Source organism: Tarenaya hassleriana, unplaced genomic scaffold (assembly GCF_000463585.1).
Source record: "Tarenaya hassleriana unplaced genomic scaffold, ASM46358v1 Cleome5, whole genome shotgun sequence".
NCBI classification, from domain to species: Eukaryota; Viridiplantae; Streptophyta; class Magnoliopsida; order Brassicales; family Cleomaceae; genus Tarenaya; species Tarenaya hassleriana.
In genome coordinates this window covers 6,236,187-6,257,969 of record NW_010967707.1, presented here as the reverse complement: position 1 = coordinate 6,257,969, position 21,783 = coordinate 6,236,187, and the positions used below count along the sequence as shown (strand labels likewise).

The 21,783-nt window shown below is 39.0% G+C and overlaps 5 protein-coding genes, 1 long non-coding RNA gene, 1 other non-coding gene and 1 pseudogene across 7 annotated transcripts; 2 read left to right on the top strand and 6 right to left on the bottom strand.

Moving 5' to 3' along the window:
* Positions 1-1,723: 1,723 nt before the first annotated feature.
* LOC104827335 lies at positions 1,724-2,603 on the bottom strand. The gene is made up of 2 exons (XM_010560504.2): positions 2,236-2,603; positions 1,724-2,093 (listed from the first exon to the last, which is right to left on the bottom strand). The coding sequence occupies exons 1-2, from the start codon at positions 2,466-2,468 to the stop codon at positions 1,880-1,882; spliced, it is 447 nt and encodes a 148-aa protein (XP_010558806.1). The 5' UTR covers positions 2,469-2,603; the 3' UTR covers positions 1,724-1,879.
* A 1,084-nt stretch (positions 2,604-3,687) lies between these two features.
* LOC104827476 lies at positions 3,688-6,327 on the top strand (annotated as a pseudogene).
* Positions 6,328-7,771: 1,444 nt separating this feature from the next.
* Positions 7,772-7,843, bottom strand: TRNAP-AGG. The gene has a single exon. It is a non-coding gene; the product is annotated as a tRNA-Pro (tRNA).
* A 972-nt stretch (positions 7,844-8,815) lies between these two features.
* Positions 8,816-9,927, bottom strand: LOC104827334. The gene is made up of 2 exons (XM_010560503.2): positions 9,665-9,927; positions 8,816-9,515 (listed from the first exon to the last, which is right to left on the bottom strand). The coding sequence occupies exons 1-2, from the start codon at positions 9,749-9,751 to the stop codon at positions 9,024-9,026; spliced, it is 579 nt and encodes a 192-aa protein (XP_010558805.1). The 5' UTR covers positions 9,752-9,927; the 3' UTR covers positions 8,816-9,023.
* A 1,625-nt stretch (positions 9,928-11,552) lies between these two features.
* LOC104827332 (probable pectinesterase/pectinesterase inhibitor 58) lies at positions 11,553-13,773 on the bottom strand. Its single transcript, XM_010560502.1, has 3 exons — positions 12,907-13,773; positions 12,451-12,825; positions 11,553-12,347 (listed from the first exon to the last, which is right to left on the bottom strand). The coding sequence occupies exons 1-3, from the start codon at positions 13,556-13,558 to the stop codon at positions 11,659-11,661; spliced, it is 1,716 nt and encodes a 571-aa protein (XP_010558804.1). The 5' UTR covers positions 13,559-13,773; the 3' UTR covers positions 11,553-11,658.
* LOC104827333 lies at positions 13,592-14,210 on the top strand. The gene is made up of 2 exons (XR_773904.1): positions 13,592-13,684; positions 13,989-14,210. It is a non-coding gene; the product is annotated as an uncharacterized LOC104827333 (long non-coding RNA).
* Positions 14,211-14,454: 244 nt separating this feature from the next.
* On the bottom strand, positions 14,455-18,909 carry LOC104827331 (sucrose synthase 2). The gene is made up of 15 exons (XM_010560501.2): positions 18,723-18,909; positions 18,238-18,370; positions 17,934-18,085; positions 17,652-17,844; positions 17,453-17,571; positions 17,155-17,371; positions 16,965-17,060; positions 16,669-16,842; positions 16,428-16,544; positions 16,171-16,337; positions 15,845-16,069; positions 15,418-15,739; positions 15,057-15,301; positions 14,829-14,967; positions 14,455-14,729 (listed from the first exon to the last, which is right to left on the bottom strand). Exons 1-15 carry the CDS (start codon positions 18,809-18,811, stop codon positions 14,694-14,696), a joined length of 2,424 nt encoding a protein of 807 aa, XP_010558803.1. The 5' UTR covers positions 18,812-18,909; the 3' UTR covers positions 14,455-14,693.
* Positions 18,910-19,763: 854 nt separating this feature from the next.
* Positions 19,764-21,643, bottom strand: LOC104827330 (DNA replication complex GINS protein PSF2). The gene is made up of 7 exons (XM_010560500.1): positions 21,567-21,643; positions 21,309-21,423; positions 21,117-21,216; positions 20,995-21,025; positions 20,816-20,905; positions 20,084-20,236; positions 19,764-20,004 (listed from the first exon to the last, which is right to left on the bottom strand). The coding sequence occupies exons 1-7, from the start codon at positions 21,630-21,632 to the stop codon at positions 19,984-19,986; spliced, it is 576 nt and encodes a 191-aa protein (XP_010558802.1). The 5' UTR covers positions 21,633-21,643; the 3' UTR covers positions 19,764-19,983.
* Between the last annotated feature and the right edge of the window lie 140 nt (positions 21,644-21,783).

The following is a 21,783-nucleotide window of genomic DNA, read 5'->3' as shown; positions in this document are numbered from 1 at the left end:
TTCAAAGGAATGAAAAGAGGTTTGATATATAATAAACTGAAGAAATGGTATCTGTCATGCAGTGAATGCCTCCGTAGTAAATTAGCATGCAGAGCCGATACATCCTGCATTAATCTAATGGCTTGGTCAGTCCAAATAAAGGAGATTCTTTTGACCGTTGCATTAAATAAATCAAAACACTATATGAATATATATATATATATATATATATATATATATTTCGTTTCGTTTAGTTTCTTTCCTTATAGTTATGAAAAAGGAATGTATATTTATATACGTGCATACAGACAGATGTTACCGAAGAATATTAGGCAAAAGATATAGTGGTCCAAATGTTTGTCTTGATGAAGATGCCCACATGTCAATATGGGGCATAGGACTTCGGTTCTCTTTCTCTTTGTTTCGTATTCTTCTTTTAATAAAAAAGACCTTTATGTTTAACTCTTGTGGACCATATATATATATATATATATATATATATATATATGGATTATAAAGATACAAAGTAAATCCCAAAAGAATCCAAAAAATCTCTGGTATTGAATAGAATACAATAATCTCAAGATGCCGTAATGCTCTGATTGGGATTATTCCTGTTCCCGCTTCCTAATATATTCCCTCGTGGCTTTTTTTTAATTAAAAAAAAACTCAATCTTTAATCTCTTTGTATACCAACTCCGCATTTCTTTATTTTATTTTTTTCCCCAATGATATAGAAATAATCCACTGCAAAAATTAGGGGTGGACGTTTCGGGAAACCGTTCAGATTCGAGACGGGAATGGATCGGTTCGGTTCTTTCGGTTTTATAAAATATGTACCAATCGGTTTTTATATTGTATTCAGTTCGGTTCGGTTTCGGTATCAGCTCGGTTCGGTTCCGGGTTTTATTAAAAAAAGGATAGATTTTCTTTAAAAATATTCAGTTTTTCGGAATTTTTAAAGTTCGATTCGATTCGGTTCGGTTCTGAAAAAATTCGGTTCTCTAAATATGGTACCGTTCGGGAATTAAGAACGGTTTCGAATCGAAAAAAATACCGTTTTTTCGGTTCGTTTCGATCCGGTTCCGAAGAACCGAACCGAAACGTCCAGCCCTAGCAGCAAAAACAGCACTAGAGGTACCATATTTTTGTAAATAATTTAAATATAATTAATCCGTTTTTTTGAAAACTTTCTTGTTGAAGCGCTGTATCCATATATTAGATGTGTCCAACTTATTTGATATAATATTAGATGTTTTGTAAATCGTACTAGTCTTTATTTTATTTTATATGTTTTCCATGATAAAGATATATTTAACCAAGAACACAAGCTTATATATTTTACCTGTTTGTATGTTTGTCCCTATAAAAAGGTTGTCATCAAATTCCTCGAAGCATAATCTTAAGTTAAATATTCCATATACGGCGAATACGTCAAAGCTCAACTCGCATGAAATCAAGGGAATATTTTTTATTTATAATTAAAATCATTCCATTCTCCATCATTTTGAAATCAAGGGAATCTCTTTGGATTTTTATTTTAATTTTGTTGCATGATCATTAATTATTATATTTTTATAAACAAATAAATTGTTAGCAAAATCTTAAAGCCGCACTATGTTTTGGAGTCAATTATGGGTATGTTATGTGTAAACTTTTCATTGATGGTCCTTAAAAGCAAAACCTCCATTCGAATATTACTTTTTATATATATATATATATATATATTTCCGGGACCTGCTAATAATAAAACTAGGGGCTCCCATAGATTTGCCGGCTCCGAAATGTCCAAAACACCCTTTTGGCTTTCACATGTTAAAAGATACAAAACGACAAAACGGCAAACTGCCAAAGGGTAACCTAGTCAAATCACTATTAAACTCGCAATGCTTTGTCCTTCTCAGTACGCGAAACCGCCTGATCGGTTTCTCGATCCACGGCGGCGCCTGGAATAAACGCCGGACACAGACGCCGGAGAGGATATGGAAGACGGCGGCGGAGCAGACGGCAGCGTTTTGATGGCGTCCAGCGAACATTTCTTTCTTCTTAAACGCTCTTCTTCGTCCATGAAAATCTTCGTGGACCTGCACTCCTCCGTACAAAACTTGCATCCTCTGCCGAATCACAGAGAACAAATTCCGAAACAACAACGCAAACCCATCATCAGAAATCGGGAAACGAAATCTGGGTTCTAGAGAAAAACCGTTCACAGTCATGGAGAAAAACAGTCTCTGGTGTTCTGTTGCAGTTGCTTACTTATACATGTAGATGTCTTTTCCAGAGAGGAGTTTCTTCTTGCACAGGGAGCAATGCTCGAGAAAATCAGGATCTGGATGAGAACTCCCACGGCGGAATCCGGTGATAACCGCGGCGGCGGTGATCATCACGGCCGTTTTGCTGAGGACTTGCGGCGGTTTTGGGCTGATAACTCCGCCGGAATCTCTCGTCAGATTCTTGCCTGTCTCCAAAACAACGCTTAGACCAACCATTTTTTTAATCTCATTATCTTTCTATACTCCTCTTTTTTTTTTTTTTTCCTTCCTCCTCCTGCTTCTCGGATTCTAGAGTTAATACTGTTGAAGAAGAAGAAGAAGAAGAAGAAGAAGAAGACTTTTGGTTTGTGAGAAGAAAAAAATTGGAAATAAAATAAATAGAGGTGAGGAGAGGGATACAGGTGGGGCCCATATGTGTTGATTTCTGATGCTCCGATATCTGCCACGTGTGTCCCTTTTCAACCCCTTTTTCTCCTTTTATAGAAGTTTATTTTATATATATATATATATATATATTTAGTTTTTTTACACTAATTTGTTAGCTATTGAAAATTTTCTCTCAATTGAGCCCCCTATCATATACTTAATTTTCTACACGTTTCTCTTTGTAAAATGTGTAGATTTTTTTTTAAAGGCAATTAAACAATCTAGGCGAGCTTTTTACCCCAGGAGAACCAGATGTCGGCGGAAATTTGGCGAGTAAAACTATTTGTCGTACTCGAGCGCGTGTCTGTGGGTAAAACATGTAGATACCCTACACGTGGCATCAATGTAGGATGAGGTCATTCTACCAATCTCTTTTTATATTTTTACACGTGTCAACATATGAACTTTTAAGCCCACAACCGCCAAAAAGTAGTTGATTTGGAGTTTATACGATAAGACTGTCTGCTTATTCTATAAACGAGTTTCTGGGAAATTTTATTTTTAGTAAAGTACTTAATTGCAACTTTATAATCCGATATATTTGTTGTGCAGACGCTTTTAGTAACCTATTTCTTCACCCAATAAAATATCATATATTAAATATTTTCTAATGTTTTCAAACTATATCTATCTAACGGGTGTGAAAAACCGAGATATGTGATGAATTAAATCATCGTTTTACTACAAGTAATAAAATTGTTAGAACGACTTCGTGTCACTAGTTTTATCGTCGAGATACGATGGTAACTAAGTATTACATGAAAGAATTTAAAAAAAAAAAAAGTGGCAAAGAGAACGATTAGGGTTAAAATGGCACAATTAACAAAGTTGTGGGGCTCTTTTCGAAATATGATTAGGGTTCGGGTCCACAGGTGATTTGCGATTTGCGACGACTGATTTAATAAGCTGATGAGTATAATTAACATTTAATTGGATTGATTATTCCCACCAACGCTCAAAGCACTAAAATCCAACGGTCCAGTCCAGTTTTCGTCAGACGAGTCTGGGTTTGTCCCGATCATCAACGGTCAAATCACATTCACATCGACGCATTTGGACGACATGGATAGTATCGCTGACGTGGCACCACCAGAAACCTAGCTACTAACTGTCGTATTCTGTTTTTGTCCGAGTCCTTTGAAATCACCGTAGATCGGAGAGAGAGCGAACGACGGAGATCACGATGATCGCGGTGAGGATCTTTCGAAGCCACCGATGTCTCCGTCGTCTAATATCTCGGTGTCTGCTCACGCGCCGCCTTCGTGTTACGATGATCGCTGTGAGGATCTTTCGAAGCCACCGATGTCTCCGCCGTCTGATCTGGGTGTCACGGGCCGCTGTCGTTCATTTCTCCGGCGTCGCGTCGGCTCGTCGTCAATCCTCCCTCCGTGAGTTTCCTCCATAGCCAGTTGCTGATTTTCACTACGTCTTAGAGAAATTTCTCTGGTGTCATTCTTTATTCTTTCTCCGGCTCTGAATTTGTTTAGAGATAGATGCACAAAATCGCCTGCTAATACAGAATCTTTGAACTTGACATTTAACATCTGCGTTGGGAGTGTCGTAAATTTCTAACGATGTGGTTGGTTTTGGTAAGAACAGACTTAGGGTTCCACGCAAATAGATCAATTGCACTCTCATCTTTATGAAATTTCTCAGTTGAAGAGTTGGTATAAACCAACCATGAAGGTGGTTCTCGAGCCAAGCATTGGCCGAAGTTTCTACAAGCGGTTTAGTCGATGTTCCACTGGCGCAAACCGGGGAAGGCATTGCTGAATGTGAGATTGTCAAGTGGTTCGTGAACGAGGTCAGTTCATAGTTTTGTTTTGTCTCGTCCTTACGAATGTTCTCTTGTTTTTGTTTTTGGTTGGTTGGTTGAGACAAGTAAAGTGAATGAGCCTTTGGTTGAGATAACGAGTTGTTTTAGGGGAAAGTGGCTCAGATTTCTCATGTTCCTGGTGATATTGTAAAGGTTAGAGCCTACACAATCAATGTTGAGATCTTCAGCTACCGACTTTTTCTGCGATAAACCGCTGAGTAATATCCCATAGTTGTTGTGGATCCGTAGTTAGAAACATATAAGATTTGTGTCTTGATTTCGGAAATGTCTTTCAGACAACTTAAATTTGTTGACTTTATATGCTTGAAAACTTTTGATGCATATATACAGGTTGGAGAAACTCTTCTGAGGCTGGTTGTTGAAGGACTCCGACAATTTTCCTAGTAACCTCCGATAGTTCAACAGTTTCCGAGCGAAAACCCGAAAGTCTGGGTGGAGTGTTATCTTCTCCTGCTGTTTAGAACCTTGCAAAGATGCTTGGCATTGATATTAACGATGTCCTTGGAACGGGGAAGGCCGGGAGGGTTTTGAAAGAAGACGTTCTTGGATATGTCAGTTCTCCTCCCAAAGAGACTATTCCCGGAGGAGAGACGTTCTTTGCTGCATTGCCGAGCTGTTCAATTAACGTTGAAGATAAAACAGTTAGTCTGAGGTGTTCTATTGATATTAACATGGCTGGTTACCATTCAGCATTTGTAATATAACTTTTCCGCATTGCATTCTCAGAGGATTCCGCCGAGCAATGGTCAAGACGATGGCAAGGGCAGCAAAGGTGCCGCATTTTTATTTCGTCAAAGAGGTAAATTGGGACGAATTGGTGGATATTAGATCATCTTTTCAAGAGAACATCAAGCACACTTTCCTCCTTGTGTTGATCAAATCGCTCTCGATGGCTCTAACCAAGTACCCCCTCCATGAACAGTTGCTTCAACGAGGAGTCTATCGAATTGATCCTCAAAGGTTCCGCCCACTTCCTCGATCGGTTTGCTATTTCGATATTAGCTTATATATAATCTATGACCATATCTTCATATAAGATTTTTTGGATCGGTATTGTTTCAGGTTCCCATAACATTGGAGTTGCAATGGCTACTAAACACGGGTTCGTTGTTCCGAACATAAGGAATGTTCAGTCTCTTTCTCTACTACAGGTAACGAAGGAGCTGTCTCGGTTACAAAATCTCGCGAAAGGCAACAAACTTAACCCGGAGGACATAACTGGTAGAACCATAACTGTGAATAACATCGGAGCAATCGGTGGAAATTCGGGTCCTCTCTTCTAAACTTACCCGAAGTTACCATCATCGCTCTCGGAAGGATCGAAAAAGTTGTGAAATTCTCGAACCGCGGAACTGTTTACCCCGCATCTGTAATGACGGTAAGCTCTCTGTCCGTACTTTGTTTCTTGCTTTTATCTGAAATTCAACGTCCGATGATTGAGTTTGGTACTGTAATAAACTTGGAACAAAAGGATTGTCTGACGCACGCCGTGTTGTTTGTTGGCCACAGGTGTGCACTTCAAGACGTTTCTCCAACCAATGGGAAGTTTTAAAGCAAAAAGAGAGAAAACCGTCTTGAACTGCATTGCTGACATCCAACGGCTGTAATTGTATTTTGGCCACGTGTCACGTCTCTAGCGCTGTTGACCGATCTGGAAGTTCAAAATCTCATTTAAATCTAGAGATGTAAAAATGGATCTGGTCGATCCAATCGATGCAGTTATAAACTGGTTAGTCCATTTGAGTAATTTTTTAAAATGAGTTAAATAGGTTTTAATCTATTAAACATATGGGTTAAATCCTTAACTCATTAGACCCATTTAGTTAAAATTAAACTCATTTTGTATTTTATTATTATATTTAGATATATAAAAATTAACATATATAGATATTTATATCTATATATATATATATATATATATATATATATATATAAATTAAATTGAAATATTTGTATAATTTTCGAATCAAATCGTACCGAAAAATTTGGTGCTATTTTCGAATCGTGTCGAAAAATTCGAATCGTATAAAAAAAATCGATACTGCTGTGAATCGAATCATACCGAAAAATTCGGTGTCTTTTTCATATCGAATCGTGCCAAAAAATTCGATACCGTTCCGAATTGAATCGTACCAAAAAATTCGGTATAGTTTCTGAATCGAATCGTGTCGAAAAATTTTAAATCTTATCGAAAAACTTGATACCGTTCAAATCGAATAGTACTGAAATACTCGATGTCGTTTCGGAATCGAATCGTGCAAAAAAATTTGAATCGTATAAAAAAAACTCGAGACCGTTCCGAATTGAATCGTACCGAAAAAATCGATATCGTTTCTGAATCGAACCGTGCCAAAAAACTCAATGTCGTTTCTGAATCGAGTCGTGGCGAAAAATTTCGAATCGTTCAAAAAACTTGATGCCATTCAAATCGAATCGTACCAAAAACTCGGTGTCGTTTTGGAATCGAATCGTGCTGAAAAATTCGAATTATATAAAAAAAACTCGATACTATTCCGAATCGAATCGTACCGAAAAATTTGAATCATAACAAAAAATTTGACACCATTTCTGAATCGAATCGTATTTAAAAAATCGGTGTCATTTTTGAACCGAACCGTTCAAAAAATCTACACTAGAATATGTCTAAAACAAACATCAAATCGGATTTTAAAAACTCAAAAAATCTGATTTTTTAAGGAAATGTATAATTTTTTTATAAATTATCGAATATAATATAATATCTGATTTTTTATATATTTTTATTGAATCGAATAAACCGAATTGAATATTAAAATGACAATTCATAGTTTATATGAGTATACATATTAATAGTTATATATATATGTATAAGTAGTTTATGAATATATAAATGTGTTTAGATGGTTTACACGGGTTTAATGGATCCATCTAACCAAACTCATTGTTATTAACGGATCGATCCAACTCAATCCGTTTATCTTTCAAATCCAAATGGGTTGGGTCAACCCAATTGACATAACTGTGCTACTACTACAATCCCAAGTTACCAAATTTGGCGCTAATTTAATCGTCCCAGTTGTTGTGTGTAAGGGAATCCAAATTATTCATACACAAAAAGCATAGGTTAATCTTGACCGTCCATTATTGTCATCGTGGGTAGGCACCATAAATGTTTTGGGTGAACTTTGGGGCAAGGCAATTGAACATGAAAAGTCAAAATGCGGGTGTAAATTGATTAATGTAAAATAGGCATAAAAAAATGGAAAATAAATGAGAGGGGGCATTCCGAGAATTGAACTCGGGACCTCTCGCACCCTAAGCGAGAATCATACCACTAGACCAAATGCCCACACTTTTAGATGAAATATCTCAGAAAAAGAAGACAAAAAGCGATGCCGTTCGAGCACGTTACTTGAAAACGACGTAGTATCAATGGGTTACATCATCAATGTTCAATACCCCCAACCCCCCACATGCCCATTCCCCCTCTACTTACCGTTTTCGCACTCCGAATTCGATGCATGGAAACAGTCTCATGTAATTTTAATAAAATGGTAAGTAGAAAACGTTAATAAAAAAACGATTAGTTTCAAATTTCTGAAACTCGAATCAAAATATAAAAACAAATTAAAATATTTTTTATATTAATAAAAATTGAATTCAAATCAAACCAAATAAAGTACGAACTAAAAAACCGACATAAAAATTGATTGAATACAATTTTTTACTAAATCTAATAAAAAAAACAAACCAAAATGTCAAAATTCAATTTTTGTTTTATTTAGATCGAAGACCTATTCAACGTCCAAATCGACAACATTAGACATAATAATATATAGTTCTGAGTTTGACTGATACATACCAAGACAACATATAATCTCAAAAACAGATTTGACCGTTTTATGACTTTTTATTCCTGGTTTAGATCACGTCTGTTTAAAATTGAAATTTATCCCATCTCAAATAAAACTCAAGTGATTTTAAAAAAAGGTGGGATTACTTTTTTAACTTTACAACCTACCACGATTCACAAATGCCCATAGTCAAAAGCTATAATTATTCATCCTATCACATATTCTACACCTTCATAACAATAAATGTCAAAAAAAATAAAATAAATGTTGCAAATAACAAATTATGTATATGTGTAGATGTGGATTTTTTTTAGGTGTTGATAATTAGAAAGATAAATATTTATTTACAAATTAAAATCTAAAAAAATTGTATATGAAATATCGTCCGTCCTTATTAAAATAAGATTGTGATTTCTTAAACTGTAGAAATATTTTAAAAATTAAGGTCTTTTTTAAAAGAATACCCAAAAAAATAAAATATTTAACAAATTATTTAACAAGTAGAACTTTTGCAGCTTTCACAGAACAAAACATTAAAGAGCATAAGCTTTCTGCTCGAATATTTCCCAAAAAAAAAAGAGAGAGAGAACACGAAAAAGAGGAGGAAATAACTAAATATAGAGGTCGCGAATTTATCTTTGGGTTATTAATTAATAACTTAAATATTTAACTTTTTTACGTGACCAAGTAAATGGGCTTAGCAGAAGAGGTAGGCATCCTCTGTTGCTCTTCCATATTAAGCTCCCGTAGACTCACATACGGGATCGCCACGTCACCCTTCCTCGCTGGCGTCGTAGTTCCGGCGAGAGGGCCCGACGACGGCCTGCTCGTCGTAGACCGGTACGGCGTGCTAGAACCGGACCGGCTCTCCGTCACGTAAACCGGACCCGACACCGAACCGGCGGCCCTTAACGCCCTCGCCCTCGCCCTCGCTCGATGAACGCCGCGATCGTCCTCGCCTAGAACGGCGGCGTCCTTCCACCACCTGTGTTTCCACTTGAGGAAGATGAAAGCGCTATTCCACCACCGGTGTTTGTTCTTCTTCTTGTGGAGAACGGATCGGGTCGGGTCGTCCTTGGAAATGGGCTTCTGGAGCTTGAAGTGAAGAGCATCAATGGAGGATCTCGCCGACGTTTCTCGTTTGTGTTTCCTCGCTTCTTCGAGAACCTTCAGTTTTTGTTCCAAAAAAAAAACAGAGGAGCAAATCGGAAATTAGTTGATATCGGTTGTTTCTTTCCAGGAAATAAAACAAACCCATCCGAGAAAGCCTCGTAAAACCCTAAAAAACTCGAATAGATTCCAAAGGAAGAAGGAACCTGGAAGTAGTCGATCTGAGGATCGAAGCCGTAATCGCAGAAATGCTGGGATTCGGGCATGGGGAAAATCGGGGTCTTGCTTGACATCCTTCTGCTGGGCACTTCTTGCTTCGGAGGTTTTGAGCGCGAGCTTTAATGGCGGATACGATAATTTAGGGTTTGGAGATCGAAGAAAGGAATGACCGTTGAGAGAAGTGGAGGGTAAAAGTGGAGCGCTTATTCACCCCCCCTCTCATATATTTGCCCCTTTCAGCTTCCCTTAATTCTTTTCCAAATATTTCGAAATTATATACAAATTCGTAATTGTATATATAATAAAATTTTAAAATTTTATCATGTACGGAGTGGACAAAACTTAAGATTCGATACACATTTTCATACGATACGGTTTATTATATTATACGGGTGTGATATTGTGACCCCACCAAAAGTAAAATACATTTTGTTCAGAGTACAAAAAAAAAGGTCCACTAAACATTGAATGAATGAAAGGTTACTATATCAACTAGGTATCTAGGGATTTTGCAGTCCCTCCCTCGTTATATTTTTTTTAAATTTTAAACATTTACCTCCTTTAATAACATTGGTACTTTGACAATCTAAATTATGAGCTTTAAAAAAAAATGTCAATCTTGTAAAAATATACACGTACGACAAAAAAAAAAAGACCCAAAAGATTGGGATTAAATCTCGAAGGACGAGACATGTGCATGAGAGCTTCACGTGAATCCCGTAACGCATGCACGTTTTCCACCTCTTTCAATTTAATGAACACAACATAATTAATTACACATATGTACCTTTTTTTTCCAGAGTTTTTACTTCTCTAAATGTCATAGGAGTGTCATTCGGATCGGTTTGGTCTTGGTCTGAATCCGCATTCGGTCTGAAAGTTTTTTATTCGGGTTTAGTTCGATCTAATTTTTTTCAGATCTATATAACCAATTAAAAAGTTTGGTTCTATAGACTTCGAGTTCAGATCAGATCAGGTTGGAACAAGTTGAGCCGCTCAATTTTTTTTATAAAATTCAGAATTTTTTTGAAAAAAATATATAGAGCTTTCGAATTGACCCAAATCGGATCTAAAGACCGATTTGAACCCGATATGAAATTCCGATTTTTTCGGATCGAAAAACTTAGATACGAGACCCAAATCAGGCCAGATTTCGTCATTCGGGCCTAAATTACCGTCTATAGTGAATGATCAAAATCTAAAATACATCTCTCTTATTGATCAATAACGTCTATAATATTTATGAAGAACAGTAGTTTGGGTTCCACTGTAATTTGGAAGATGTTAGGTTTGGTGGTGTAATCAAGATTATCATAAATTTGAAGTTATATATTAAACATAATCTTAACCTCAAAAGTTGGAATTGATGGTTTAATTTCTTTAATAAGAGATCAAGAATTCAAATCATGTCTTGAAGGTAGAATAATCTTTGACCAATCTTTTATCGTTTCGTGCGTTAATTTAGAATTTGATAAAAATTAGTCTGATTATGTAAAAATTAAAAATATCTATTCATAATTGAATATCATTAGTCCAACTAGTACATATATATTTATACCAGTCGTGTATATATATTGCATTCTTTCAATAACGATAATACAATAAAACACGATTAAAAAGTTTTGAAAGGAAAATTTTATTATAAAATTTTAAAAAACTCATATTTTAATATTTATCTAATATGTAATTTGGTGAAATTTAAAAAATTCATTTTTAAATATAATATTTACGAACATTTCATTTTTGAAATTAAAAGATATTTGTATGTGAAAATTTCAAATTTAGTATTGATTTTATTTTTTAAAAAATAAATATGTTATATGAGCTTTTTTAAAAATTATTATTTTGTTTTCTTGCGAGCAGAAATAGCCAATGTTTTTTTTCGAATTATTTTTTTTAAAGTGACAAATTTAATTTGGAAACCCAAAAAATAAAAAAATAGAAAAAAATAGGGCGAACTCGTGTCAGGTTTTCCCTCTCTCTACATGTTAGGAGTGTAAGGAACTCGTCTACGTGGGATCCACGTGTTGCCACGTAGAAACCTCCCGGCTGTGAACTGAAGGGCCTGTCGGGCCGATAATTTCTTGATCCCGGGCCATTTGACCCGCATTTCCTGACCCGACCCGGATCCATTGTTCTCGTACTCTCCGTACTCCAACGTATCCAGCGCGAAGTTACCGTTCCATTCAAGCCATCCTTTTGGGTCGATGATGTCGTCGATCGTCGTCCTCATGATGATCGTCCTCGAGAACTCCTTCCATGGCCGACCCAGGTAAGCTTTGTTCGTCGATTTCACTGGTATGTACGCCGGATCTCCCATGATTCTACAGTTGTGGAGGATGATCCCTGTGGACTCGCGCTTGTCGGTTCTTCCCTGAGCCGTGACCATGCACGATTGGCCTCCCATCGGCTTCCGGACCACCATTTTGCAGTTCTGGAAGAACGATTTCGCATCCCCGAAGATGTAATCTATGGTGCCGGAGATCGTGCAGTCGCGGTAGAATTGCCGGTGGGAGTGTGCGTAGAGTGTGTCTTGGTATCCGTCGATTTGGCAGTTGTAGAAGACGGCGTAATCGGCGGAGACTCGCAGCGCCACCGCTTGGTGACCCTCCGGACCTGCCGTGTTCTCGAACCCGATGTCCTTCGCCGTGAAGTTCTCGCCGTTGACAGCTGCAGAGCAAACGATCGATGCCTCAATGGGTACGTATGAACCCTACTTTTGGAAGTGATGGTGAAATGGGTAGAAAATTTTAGGGTTTTAGTGGGCACTCACCGACGGTAGCGGTTTGATAGGTCTTGACATTGCCGATGCCGAAATTGAGGTTTCCGGTGACAATGGTCTTGGTTGGTCCGTCTCCGATGAAGGTAACGTAGGTCATGGTCTTGGTGACATCGACCTTCTCTTTGTAGATTCCTTGCTTGATGTAGATGACGAATGGGAATTTGTTGTTCTTAGGCACTGTCTTCAGGGCATCGTTGATGCTCTTGAACTGGCCGCTTCCGTCCAAAGCCACGACCGCATTGGGCTTCACCTTTGGTCCGGTCACCGCTGCCATGAGCTTCCTTGTCTCCGGTCTCATCCATGTCGGGAAACCGTCCTCAGTCGACAGAAGCTTCCTTGCATAACTTCCGAGATCATCGTTGATTTCTGTTATGTCCAAATTCACATCATCGTTAACTCGAATTGAATGTTATGAATGTCCTTTGGGTGTTAGAACGGATAAACTACCTGTGATGTTGAACTGCGGGAGAAAGGTGGAGATGCCAGAAACCATGGCAAGACCATTGCTGGTGAGTTCTTTTGATGTTTTGAAGATCTTAGCCATATCCTGCGCAAGATCCGACTTAACTTCATCAAAGGTGTCGATGCACGTCTGCTGGAACGCCATGGAGCCGCTGAGCCAGACCCGAAGATCCTCAACAAACTCCTCGATCTCAGAGAGGTTGAACCCGTCAAATTTGTCGAAGCACTTACTCAGATCATCGGTGGAATCGATCATCAGCTCGTGGCAGAGGTCAAGGGCCCTCTTCGCCTCTGGGTCTTTTGCGGCTTTCTCTTTAAGCTCGTCGGCCGCTTTCTTGATGCCTTCATGGATGGACTTGATGGTCAAGTCGAATCCAAGCCTGATGAGGTCTAGCGGCTGGGTGGAGTTGGGAGAGGCAGACATGAAGCTGTTGATGCAGGTCTCTTTGTAGTCAGTGATTGCACAAACGGCTTTCACCGCCTTGGTCGTGGTTTTGATCTGTATGTCGGCCAGTTTGTTGGGACCATCGGCGTTCTTGGATGTGACCACAGCCACTGAGACCACCATGACAATGAGCAGGGCTGAGACTCCTCCTGCGATGATGCATTTCTTCTTATCGTCACTGCCATACCCCATTCTTTCGTGTTTTTATTTGCTCTTGAGATATTTAACAGTCTTTTTGTTTGTTTTCTTCGGAAATTTCACCCTCTTTTTTGTGTTTTTACAGGCAAAAAACAGAGCAGCCGGGGCCTGTAAAGCTCGGTAAGGCCCCTTCTGGCTCTGTCCTGATTCCCTTTTTTGTATAATTTAGGGGGTTTGGCTCTGGTTCATACGAGTGAAATTGGTTTAAGCAAAGGGATGAGAATGTTGTTATATAGGAGCCAATAGTTATTTTTGGGCAAGAACACGAGGTTATGTTATGACCGAGGGTTTGAATCGATCTAACTATAGATTGTTCCATCTTTAGTTGTTTCTCCCACATGTTAGGGTTCTTAGTTTTCTTTTTTTGAAACCCTTTCTTGATTTTGGCCATTCATGCCTTGTCTTTCTCTTGATCCACAAGTAGGTTTGCGGCTTTGGCTATAGACAAGACAACAATAGGCATCGTTTCTCCGAGAAGATGGGAACACAGGCTCGTGCCTAACTTTGTGAAGTGATTTTGGATTTAGATTCTATTTTGGTTCATTGAGTTGTTGTTTTTGTGAACCTGCAATTTTTATAGCCAATGGATGTCCTGTGAAAATCTAATAGACTTTGATTATATAATTTTTAACTTGATTTTATTCTCTTTGTAGATGTTCTTAAAATAAGACTTGTTTAGTTATGCCCAGTGTTGATGTGAAAATAAATAAATACATAAATAAACAAATGACTTTCTTAATGCCGTGATGCCGTACATTTATATGTCAAATATTTGTTTCATATTTTATTTTCTATATATTGGAGCCAATAAACAATGTGCACTCAGATTTGATTGCTTTGGGGGACTAAACAGGGCTAGATTGATAGAAAAGTAAATTACGGGGCCAATATTGAAGAACACGAAAAACGCAAGGACTAAATTAAAACAAGATGGGTTCACAGAGTGCCAACTGCTCAGCAGTTCGGATCTCACGTAAACGAAGTTCGAGACAGACCGAAAGTACAACAAACAACGACGAGAACTAAAACACATTCAGACATTCGCTTATTCATGAAACAACGAAACCCACATAACAGAAACTCGTTGGAACCTTTAGAACACAAGATTCAATCTTCAGAGAGATTGAGCTCAATGCTCATCCGTTGCAAGCGGGATTGTATTCGCCTGTAAACCAGAAAAAAAAAAACACCATTTCATTTTTTTTAAATGTTGGTTCCAAACCGAATGGTGAAGAAGAAGAAGAAGAAAGAAGAGCTAACAGACCAAATCACGGAACTTGAGAGAGTAAAACATCTCCAGGTAACGGTGGGTCTCTCTCCTTTCAAGCTTAGAGACATGTTTCCAGAAGCCATAGACGCCCGCCAGTGTAAGCAGCCTCTCCGAGTACTTCTTCCATGTGTACCTGCGTAAATGGTTATGAAGAAAGAATCCATCATCATGTTCAGTGGCTGAGTGTGAAGATTGTTTTCGTTTTTTTTTTTAAGTTTGCACCTTTCGTAGATTCGTTTGAGCCCTCCTTCCGAGATTTTGTCCCAGTGAGTTGGATCAGTCTTGCAGGTCTCGAAGAAGTTGACTAAATCAGCTGAGACTTGGTCTGGGTGATACGGGTCAATGTTGAATCCCGAAATCCCGTTCTCGATTATCTCTGCAGGGCCTCCATGGCAGGTAGCAAATGTAGGGAGCCCACAAGTCATGGCTTCCACAACCGTGAGTCCAAAAGCTTCATAGAAAGCAGGCTGGAGGGGGAGGAAAAAGGAGAAAAGAAACGTGAAATGATTGTGTTTGAGCAACCTAAAAAAAGAAATCTCAAATCTCATGGATTTTATGGGGAGTTTTATCATGTCATGGTTACCTGAACGAAAATGCCTTTTGTGTCAGCGACATAACGGTAGAGCTCACCATTACGAGCACGGTTCATTTGGGCAACGATCCATCTGAACTCACCATGCAAATCATACTGCTCGATGAGACTATGCATCTTTTGTATCTCGTCCATTTCTTCTCTGTCCCTTGACTGCTTCACGTCGATGTAGCCACCAACCACAACAAGATTCGCCATCTCTCTCAGTTTTCTGTTCTTGCCATAGCACTCAACTAATCCAGTCAAGTTCTTCACCCTATCGAGTCTTGCCATGGAAAAGATGATTGGCTTCGATCTGTCCCTCAAGAAGGAACTGCATCAACATGTGAAAGGCGCAGACCCGGCCAGTTATATACTCTGCAAGATATGAACTTGAACAAGATTTCGAGTAATCGGTTAATTATAGCCTTGTACTTACACATGCTCATCATTCTGTTCAGTGCTGTAAAGGAGTTCTTCAATAGACTCGTGAAGAGCAGTGAGTCTTCTTTCTTTATCAGAGTGCGGGAAGTATATGGTCATATCAGCTCCAGGAGACACGATATTGAACTTAGGATCGAAGACATCTACACCGTGAACGACACGATATAGGCCAGGAAGGGTAAAAGCCGTGTGGCTCTCATATTGCCCAACAGTGTTCTTGCTGTGACAAAAGAAAAACAAAAATAGTTGCTTTTTGCTACCAACCAAATAAGATCAGAGAAAGCAACATGAATAGAAGAATCTCAGGGCAAAATCTGTAACCTTCCAGCGATTTCTTGGTATGTGCTAGTGATGATGAAATCTGCATTATTCATGGCTATTAGATCAGCTGTGAACTGACTTCCAAAGTGATACTTCTCTTCATGGTTTCTCCAGTATATGTCAGAATCCGGGTACTTGGTTTTTTCTAAAGCATGGGCAATATTACACTGCACGTTTAAAGAAAGGAGAGATCAGAACACACATCTTTTAACAATTTTCGAAGAAAAACTGTCTAGCACAAAACCCATCACATCAACCTGTGTAACGCCAAGCTTGCCAGCTAACAAAGTAGCCACAAGATTTCCGTCGCTGTAGTTGCCGATGATGAGATCCGGAACGCCCTGCAACTCTGCAGCAATTTCGTTTGATGCATCCTAATCAATATGTAAAGAAACAAAATAAAAACAAAAAGTTAGCCAACAGGAAAAAAAAAATTCACACTTTCACTGTGAAAATAAGGAAGAAACACTTAAAAAGAAGGCTGGATATAGTGGCCACCTCTGCGAAAGTCTCGAGATAAGGCCAGACATCAAATCTCGAAATCCACTTGCGAAGAATGCCATTCTCAGTCCTAAATGGTATTCTCAGAATATGGGAGTGCTCTGTACTGCTAACTTTCTCCAACCTCTGGTTGCAAGTAGTTCCTTTTGCATCAGGTATCAACCTTGTTACCTAAAGAAAGCAACCACTTCTGTTTCAATTTTTTGATGGATATATATTAACTTGGCGTTCAGAATGCAAGAATTTCTCCCATGGAGATTGAACGATGTAGATAGTTAAACAAGAGAATATACTATGAGAATTTTTGGGACAACGTCCAGTCCTTGTCTATGTATCCTAAGAAGCATCTCGTTTTCCAAGGCACGAACTTGATCAAGAATGTAGACAACCTGAAAGATTTGAGTCAGTGATTCTGTAAGGAACAAAAAGAAGTGAAAACTCCAATTTCTAGGATGCAGAGAAGATTTCAAATGAAGTTTCTACCTGTCCACCAGTATCTGGCAGACCCAAGACATTGGCTTGGCCAAAGTATCCATGCGGAGACAAGATCACAACGTTAAACACCATAGGGATCCTTCCGAGAAAGGTCTCCAAGACAGAAGGATCAGGTGCCTGGAGAATGTCCAGGAGGAGGTGCACCATTTCTGAGACCCCCTGAGCTGTATCACCCCATCCCCTTTCAAATCCCATTCCTTGTAATCTTCACCAAGATAAAGGCAATAATTTTGTCATTCGTATTCGAATTCAAGAGTTCCAAAATGGTAATAGAGAATTAACGTACTCAAATTCGAACTCGTAGTATGGTGTAGCAAGAGGGAGCTTAGAGAGGAACTCCTCTGCTCTTGCCAGGGCAGCCTGAAGCTTGGGGATGCTCTGTATTCTATCGTTCAACATCATTGGCTGCGAATACAGAGAGACAATATTATATGCATACTGAGGTCTCCATCAAGAATATACAGATACTGATGGAGAAAACTTACACGACCGTCATGTTTGTGGGTTCGGAGAAACTCAAGCAGAGGCTCCAAGCTTTCTTTGTTACGGAACATAATCGACGAGAGGTGACGGTTGAGGAACTGAACCCCATTGCCGATGGATGATGATCGAGTTGGGCGTGGAAATGTCGCATTAAACGGCTCAAAATCAAGCTCAAGAAGATAATTTCCATTGGCACTGGTGAAAAAGGTTGAAACTTTAATCACGCAAGCAGATCTTCTTATAGGCTCATATCACAAAAAAAATTGCACACACCATATACTTACTTTCCATTAACGAGTTCTTCCTTAAACCGAAGATATTCGGAAACAGTTAAATGATCAACGCTGAGCTCGAAGACGTTTACACGAACATATTCCCTAACACCAGGTCTTGGACGGATAGCCATTGCCACAAATGGAGGCAAAACTATGGCTTCCTGAATTCCATATTAAAAATCAATGAACATTTACATTATGCGCATACTCATGTGTATATATTACTCATCATGCAAACTAGTGTAGTATAAGCTCTGATGAATAAAAAGGTTTGGAAAGCATTACGAGTTGCCCCAGATAATCAAATGCTAACCTGAGCACACTGCAAAACTTTCATGAATGGCTTGTCATTTAGATCCTTAGTTGTTTCATTTTCTTTCACAGTCTTAAGAAACTCATCAATCAGCTGGTGTGACTGCAGTATCGCCTTTCCCTGAGCCACGTACCTAAACACAGTGTATCAACAAGGATACAACCAATATCAACAAGTAAATCCGAGATATTTGACTATGTGAATGCTTAACGGGATTAGTGTGCTTAATCTTAATCAGCCGCTTAATTATGTAGATAAAACTCATTGTACTTCATCTTTATTACGATGACAAAACAAATGAAACGGTTAGGTACAAATCTCTCCTATGTTCATCATGTTAATAGTCGCCACCATTAAAGCTCACAACTTTTGCATCAGGGTTCTACTAAAATGTAATCCCGCCATAAAACTCACGTATCTCAGCGCATATATATCCATGTATACACAAATATAATGCAGGGAGCGACAGCATGCGTGAGAGTGACCTGGAGAAGAGCGAGAGGAGCTCGTTGCGCTGAGCAGAGATGGCGTCGTGGACCCATTCACGCATGGTCTCGTACCTACCCGTCGGCATGATTTCGTCTCAGAGGCAAAAACGCAAACACAAAGAAGGCAAACCAAAAACAAAAGAACCAAGAAAACGCAGAATCGAAGAGAGAGGGAGAGGGGCTGTAGAAGGAAACCTACCATTTATATACCAGAGAAAGACCATGGAAGCCATTGTAGAGGCTCTGCAACTCGGCCAAACGTGGCGAACGAAGATCGACACCTGGAGCCAAACCCAGAAGAAAACCATGTGCGGTCCCTTGGACAATCCGTAACGCTTGGCCATAGAACGTATCGCCCGCTGTGTGCGGGACCACCGGAGCGTGAGAGCGACGCGCCAATCGGAGAGCGCGTGGAATTATTCAGGGCTCTGATTTCTCCCAGAACGATGAGACGTCGTTCGTTAACCAATCCGAAAACGCCTGAAGACCCGCCAAAAAAAGTGACCGTTTTTATGTCACGAGCGCCTAAAGTGACCGTTTTCTTTTCTTTTCTCTTTTTTCTTTTTTTCCTTCGGGTCTAAAGTTTTTTTTTGGTAAAAGGGTCTAAAGTTTTGAAATTATGGCTCTCTTTTTCTCCGCGATTTTATTTTATAATTTGAAATTATAGTTCTTTAATCAAATGGAATTCCGAATTCATTGTGTACTATATTTTATGCATTTTTAAAGAATTTGATGATAAAAATCCAGTCGAATTAAATAATTTGATAATAATTACAACAAAAATAATCGTATTATTAAAGTTTGTATGTATTTCTTAAACAAACTTATATATTTCATAAAAAAAAACTTATATATATATATATATTCCAACCTTCATTTTTCTCCAATAATTTATAAATAAAAAGATCGACGTGATTTCCTCGTTTTCAAGATAACTGCTGCCTGAGTGAGAAGGTTTTGATTTTTTTTTCCCCAGCTTTTTTCGAGAGTCGAGAAAATGCCATAGTCATCTTTTCTTCAACAATTGCACCAGAAAACTATGTCAAATAACCACACAAATTTGAATCTTTGTTTGTGTTTTCCAACCAACGAAAGAGTGACACATGAATTCAAAAGAAACAAGGAGTAGCTGGTGTCTTAAGACAACCCACAAGACGATGTTTTGCAAAGATAGAGAAGAGAATGAGAACAAGGGGGCTATACCTCCTGAAATATCGATCTTCGGGGGGGGCAATAGCCGATCACGATTCACGGATCCTTAACGTTGCCTCAGAGGACGCTGCAAAACAGAGCGTTATCTCTCTCGGAATAACGATATATAGAGATTATATTCGAGATATGATGGGAAACAAACTCACCCTCGGCTCATTGCTGGCTTGCCGTTGTTGTCTACTAGTTCTTGCATCTCGATCTTGCGCAGGCTCGGGCTTATCGTGCTTATAGAATGCCTCCAAGGCTCTTCTAACAAACGGACGGACTAGATTCACTTCCATAGCCGATAAGTTTGAAATCTGCAAATCTCGTGTTAGGAGACAGTGTTATGGAAGCAAAAACATTTCAATTAGATATGCAGTCATCAGCCTACCCGATGAACGACAAGGATGGCGGATCCTCGATGCAAACAAACCGTTCAAAGCGAGTTTTAACGGAGAAAAGTACATCAAGCCCGACATATCTAAGCATAGATTGTGACTTTCTCCATTTGGGTTATCTATTAACAGGGTAAGTGTCTAAGTGAGTCGCTGACATAAACATTAGCCTACGTAAGGCATACGCGTATTCCCGTCAAGTATCGTATCAGCTGATTGCATCAAGGGTCGTAGAAAACTCGCTGATGAGTATTACTTGCGATGTTTAAAACACCAAATACTAACATAGATAAAGTTATCCATAACTTATCCATCAGTTTCACAATCAAATATGAGGGAGCATATCTTCCAGAATAAGCACTGAACTATCATCCCCTTTAAGACGGCTTCCTTGTAAGAATATGATCCTATTTAAATATCCTCCAGAATTTTTTTAAAAGCATCGACAACTCCAATCAATCAGTAAGATATAACTTAGGAGGAGGCATTGAAAACAGTTACCTTTACTGCAGATGTTCCACTGAATGACCCAAGGTTAGTCTCAAGTTTATGAAGCCGCACATCTCTGATGTCCTCGACGAGTGACCTTACCTGTAGAAACCCAAGCAAGTTTAAGTTTCAAAACACTAAGAACACATGGTTAAGAACAGGGTTATGCTTCAAAAGAAGTACAAACTCACCATATAAATGTCCGGGATATCATCACGAGCACTGCCATCGATCAAAATATCCAATTTCCATCAGTTACCTCAGGTGTTAAGTGGCTAAGAAAGACGAACCAGTACGAAAAATCTAAACTTACTGGTCGAAAAGTAATCTGGAAATCTCCACATAATGAAACGGTAATGGCTGAAATGTCGTCTGCGATTCCCGTTCCCCTTCCAAGATCCTTGTCAAATTTTCTGGTTCATAATGTAGAATCGTCAAACAGCATTACAACTATGACTCTCTTTCACATTGATGTAAAGCATATTCTGCAAAATGCTCGCCTTACCAATGGACATCCACTGGGGAGGCCGGATGGTGCATTTCCCTCTCTTCTTCAGTGCCACTGCAAGCCAAAGCGGCACCTGAGTCGGAATCTGCGGAAGAAATCGCCCGAAATCTCCCTGTCACCGATCCACGCACCGAGACCAACATCACATATTTAAACAAGGTATCAGATCGAAAACCATTGACACATCTCTGCACAACCAAAATTCGAAGGCAGAAATCTCAAATCGAATGATCAAGGACTGAAATTTAAGCTTACACAGATAAAATTGAGTTGATCCATGTTCATATTCGGAACAATCTCCACCGATTCGCTCTCGGCCATAAACTCAACCTGGTCGACAAAACTCAAAATCAATCGCACGATTACAGAAACTAAAAATCACACATACGCATAAACAAACAAAGAAGAAGAATTACATCTTGCGCTGAGAAGAGCGAGACGTGAGGGTCGGTCTGACCCGCCATGAATGCAA

Coding starts and splice junctions, on each gene's coding strand:
- LOC104827335 (XM_010560504.2), bottom strand. CDS start 2,468: ATGGTTGGTCTAAGCGTTGTTTTGGAGACAGGCAAGAATCTGACGAGA. Junction 2,094..2,235: donor AAAGACATCTACATGTATAA/GTAAGCAACTGC, acceptor GTGATTCGGCAG/AGGATGCAAGTTTTGTACGG.
- LOC104827334 (XM_010560503.2), bottom strand. CDS start 9,751: ATGTCAAGCAAGACCCCGATTTTCCCCATGCCCGAATCCCAGCATTTC. Junction 9,516..9,664: donor CTCAGATCGACTACTTCCAG/GTTCCTTCTTCC, acceptor CAAAAACTGAAG/GTTCTCGAAGAAGCGAGGAA.
- LOC104827332 (XM_010560502.1), bottom strand. CDS start 13,558: ATGGGGTATGGCAGTGACGATAAGAAGAAATGCATCATCGCAGGAGGA. Junction 12,826..12,906: donor CCCGCAGTTCAACATCACAG/GTAGTTTATCCG, acceptor TGGACATAACAG/AAATCAACGATGATCTCGGA. Junction 12,348..12,450: donor CTATCAAACCGCTACCGTCG/GTGAGTGCCCAC, acceptor TTTGCTCTGCAG/CTGTCAACGGCGAGAACTTC.
- LOC104827331 (XM_010560501.2), bottom strand. CDS start 18,811: ATGCCGACGGGTAGGTACGAGACCATGCGTGAATGGGTCCACGACGCC. Junction 17,845..17,933: donor GAAGAACTCGTTAATGGAAA/GTAAGTATATGG, acceptor CTTTTTCACCAG/TGCCAATGGAAATTATCTTC. Junction 17,572..17,651: donor CCCACAAACATGACGGTCGT/GTAAGTTTTCTC, acceptor CTGTATTCGCAG/CCAATGATGTTGAACGATAG.
- LOC104827330 (XM_010560500.1), bottom strand. CDS start 21,632: ATGGCCGAGAGCGAATCGGTGGAGATTGTTCCGAATATGAACATGGAT. Junction 21,217..21,308: donor TCCCCAGTGGATGTCCATTG/GTAAGGCGAGCA, acceptor ATTATGAACCAG/AAAATTTGACAAGGATCTTG. Junction 20,237..20,815: donor GTGGAACATCTGCAGTAAAG/GTAACTGTTTTC, acceptor CGAGATTTGCAG/ATTTCAAACTTATCGGCTAT.